This window comes from Nestor notabilis, unplaced genomic scaffold, assembly GCF_000696875.1.
Source record: "Nestor notabilis isolate BGI_N333 unplaced genomic scaffold, ASM69687v1 scaffold17856, whole genome shotgun sequence".
Classification (NCBI taxonomy): Eukaryota; Metazoa; Chordata; class Aves; order Psittaciformes; family Psittacidae; genus Nestor; species Nestor notabilis.
The window spans coordinates 585-4024 of NW_009932581.1; the positions used below are offsets into that span (position 1 = coordinate 585).

At 55.6% G+C, this 3440-nt stretch overlaps 1 protein-coding gene across 1 annotated transcript; it reads right to left on the bottom strand.

Moving 5' to 3' along the window:
- Nucleotides 1–547: 547 nt before the first annotated feature.
- Nucleotides 548–2376, bottom strand: LOC104407251 (zinc finger protein OZF-like). Its single transcript, XM_010016480.1, has 2 exons — nucleotides 2145–2376; nucleotides 548–1701 (listed from the first exon to the last, which is right to left on the bottom strand). Exons 1-2 carry the CDS (start codon nucleotides 2374–2376, stop codon nucleotides 548–550), a joined length of 1386 nt encoding a protein of 461 aa, XP_010014782.1.
- Between the last annotated feature and the right edge of the window lie 1064 nt (nucleotides 2377–3440).

The following is a 3440-nucleotide window of genomic DNA, read 5'->3' on the forward strand; positions in this document are numbered from 1 at the left end:
GGTGGGGCCACGGTGCGGGTTTGGGTGGCGGCAACAACACTCAGATGAGACAGAGCATGAGGGGGAAACAGGGGAGGAAAACGTGTGTTTGGAGAGCAGAAGATCCGGATCTTGGGGGTACCCCTCGGCTCCAGGATGGGCTTTATCTTCATCAGATGGTTTTGAAGGTAGGAAGATGGAAAGAGGCATTTTAGGCTCCAGAGGAGGAGCTGGATGTTCTCCTCCAGCCAGACCCTGGTGCTCCAGCACCGTGCTGTGACCCACCACCACGTGCTTGGTCCTGAGAGCGTGCTCTGCTGTGGAGGCGGGGGGGGGAGGGCGGAAATCAATGTCAGAAGGTGTTTATGGGATGGATGTGGTGTCCATTCATCCATCCATCACCCATGCATCCATCCACGCACCCACCCATCCATCATCCATCCACCCACCCATCCAACCATCATCCATCCATCCATCCATCTTTCCGTCCCCCATTCATCATCCATCCATCCATCCATCCATCATCCGCCCATCGCCAAGGTGGGCACCCAAAGGCACCAAACCCCAGTCAGTGACTGGGCCCCACCAGCATCTCCTTGCGGAGGTGGCTCTTCAGGTGCTTCGTGAGGGATGAGCTGGACATGAAGCACTTGGCGCACTGGGAGCACTCGTAGGGCTTCTCCCCGGTGTGGATGCGCCGGTGGATGATGAGCGTGGAGCTGGCGCGGAAGCTCTTCCCGCAGTGGGAGCACTCGTAGGGCTTCTCGCCGGTGTGGATGAGCCAGTGCCGCCGCAGGCTCGCGCTCTCCCGGAACACCTTCCCACACTCCTGGCACTGATTGCGCTTCACCTCCAGGAGATTCCCGTCGGAGAAGGTGCCCGGCGCCGCGTCCCGGTGCTGCTGGAGATGGGCCACGAAGGAGGAGTTCATGGGAAAGGTCTTTCCGCACTTGGAACACTTGTAGGGGCCGTGGTCCCTGTGGATCTTGCGGTGTTTGCTCAGGGATTTGCTGCCCGTGAAGCTCTTCCCACAGTCGGGACACTCAAAGGGCTTCTCCCCCGTGTGGAGCCGCCGGGGGGTGATGAGGGTGGACTTGGACATGAGCTTCTTCCCGCAGTCCGGGCACACGAAGAGGTCTCCTTCTGTGTGGCTCTTGCGGTGCTTGTTCAGGGCCTTGCTGGCCATGAAGCACTTCCCACAGTCGGGACACGGGAACGGCCTCTCCCCGGTGTGGATGCGCTGGTGGGCGACGAGGGCCGAGTTGGACGTCAGGGACTTCCCACACTCGGAGCACTGGAACGCTCCGCTCTCCTCGTGGAGCCGACGGTGCTTCCGCAGGGTTTTGGTGGAGGCAAAGTGTTTCCTGCACGTGGGGCACCTGTGGGGCTTCTTCTGGCACTGGTGCTGCTGATGGTCCTGCAGCGTGAAGCTGCAGGCGAAGCTCCTCCTGCACATGTAGCACGTGAAGGGCTTCTGCCCATCGTGGACCTGCTGGTGCCGGATGAGGGATGAGCCGCGGTTGAAGCTCTTCCCGCACTTCCTGCACTTGTGCTTCTCCGTCGGGATCTTGGGATGAGGTTTCCTCCCGTTGTAGCCGGACGAGGACGATCTCCTCCTGTGGGGCTCATAGCCCAGGGAGATGCTGCCTTTGGGTCTCCTCATGATCCCGCCGTCCTCCCCATGGGAGCTGTCCTCGTCCGTCCCGCTTGTCCGTCCATCATCTGCTGGGATAAGGCAAAGGATGAAGGGAACCCACCCTTGGGAAGGGATGGGAAGAAGCACCCAGAGGATAAAGGGAATCCACCCTTGGAGATGGATGGGAAGAAGTGCCCAAAGGATAGAGGGAATCCACCCTGGAGGAGGGACAGGAAGAAAGACCCAAAGGATAAAGCAGAGTATAAAGGGAATCATCCCTTGGGAAGGGATGGGAAGAAGCACCCAGAGGATAAAGGGAATCCACCCTTGGAGATGGATGGGAAGAAGTGCCCAAAGGATAGAGGGAATCCACCCTGGAGGAGGGACAGGAAGAAAGACCCAAAGGATAAAGCAGAGTATAAAGGGAATCATCCCTTGGGAAGGGATGGGAAGAAGCACCCAAAGGATACAGGGAATCCACCCTAAGGCGGGATGGACTGAAGCACCCAACCCCCCCCAGGTCCTTTACCTGAGTGTGATATGGATCCAGAGGAGCTCCCGGCATCCCAGCAGCTCCTCCATTGCTTCCTCCTCCTGGACCACAGCTTCAGGAGGGGTCTGGCCCCTTCCTCCTCCTCCTCCTCCTCCTCCTCCTCGGATCTTGAGATGTTGGGGATCCAAATGTCCTCCCCTTGCTCCAACAGGGCCGGGTCATGCGTGGGGAAGCCTGTGAGGGTCAGAGATCTGACATCGAGCCTCATCCCGCTTTGGGAAAAGGAGGAGAATCCGGGTCTCCCAGGGAGGGAATACGTGGAGATGGAGAAGGCATCTCAGGGAATAAGGAGCTTTAATGGAGAGGGATCAGCCCCAAGACCAAGAGCATGGGAAAAGTGGAAATTGTCCATCTGGGAAGACTCAGGGAGGGCTGGAAAACCCCAGGGATAACACCTGGAATAGCTGAAGCGATGAGGAGACCCTGACCCTAACCCTTGGGCACCAGCTCCGCAACTAGCAGGTACCTTGAAGCCTTTGTTCCCCATCCCACCGAGTGCTCTGGATGTCCGCTTCCCACCTTGATCCCACAGCTCCTGTTTCCCGGCTGGAAGAGACCTGGAGCCTTCTCCGTCCCACCACCGGGTCCCATGGCAGCGGCAAGGAGCCGCCAGGAGAGGGCGCAGTGGGTCCAGCTCCGGGTAGGACACCCCAATCCCAACGGGCGCCTCATCCCTCCGGAGATCGCCCCTTTTAACTCTTTTTGGGCCGTTTTAGCTCTTTTGGGGGCAGTTTTAGCTCTTTGGGGGCAGTTTAAGCTCTTTGGGGGCAGTTTCAGCTCTTTTTGGAGCAGTAGCTCTTTTGGGGCAGTTTTAACCCTTTTTGGGGCACTTTTGGGGGGATCCTACCTGATGGGAAGGAGGCGGAGGATGGATCCTGCTGCTCCGCGGTGGGATTGGAGGTGGGAATAGTGACCTCATGCAGCGCCTCCGGCACCTATCTGTGTAATGATAGTAGCTATTGAATATTTACATTTTCTCCATTTAAATGGAAATTTTACACTGTTCTAGTGTAAAACGGATTTCTCAAGTCCTTATAATCTAATATTTTAAGGGTAATTTTATGTAAATCTGTCTGGATCATAGGCTAGAGGCTTAACCACACAAAAAAAAAAAAGGGAAAAAAATTAAAAAAGGAAAAAAGAAAATAAAAACCACCCAAAGAATCAAAATTAAAAAGCCACAAAAAAGAGTTTTAAAGAGAAATAACAAAAGAAAAAGAATGAAAATAAATTTTTAAAGTCCCAAAGAACATAAAAAAAAAATCCCAAAAC

Excerpts from the sequence above, each read along its gene's own strand:
- LOC104407251 (XM_010016480.1), bottom strand. The coding sequence starts at position 2,376 with ATGAGGCTCGATGTCAGATCTCTGACCCTCACAGGCTTCCCCACGCAT. Across the intron at positions 1,702-2,144 it reads TGGATCCATATCACACTCAG|ATGATGGACGGACAAGCGGG; the intron begins GTAAAGGACCTG and ends TTATCCCAGCAG.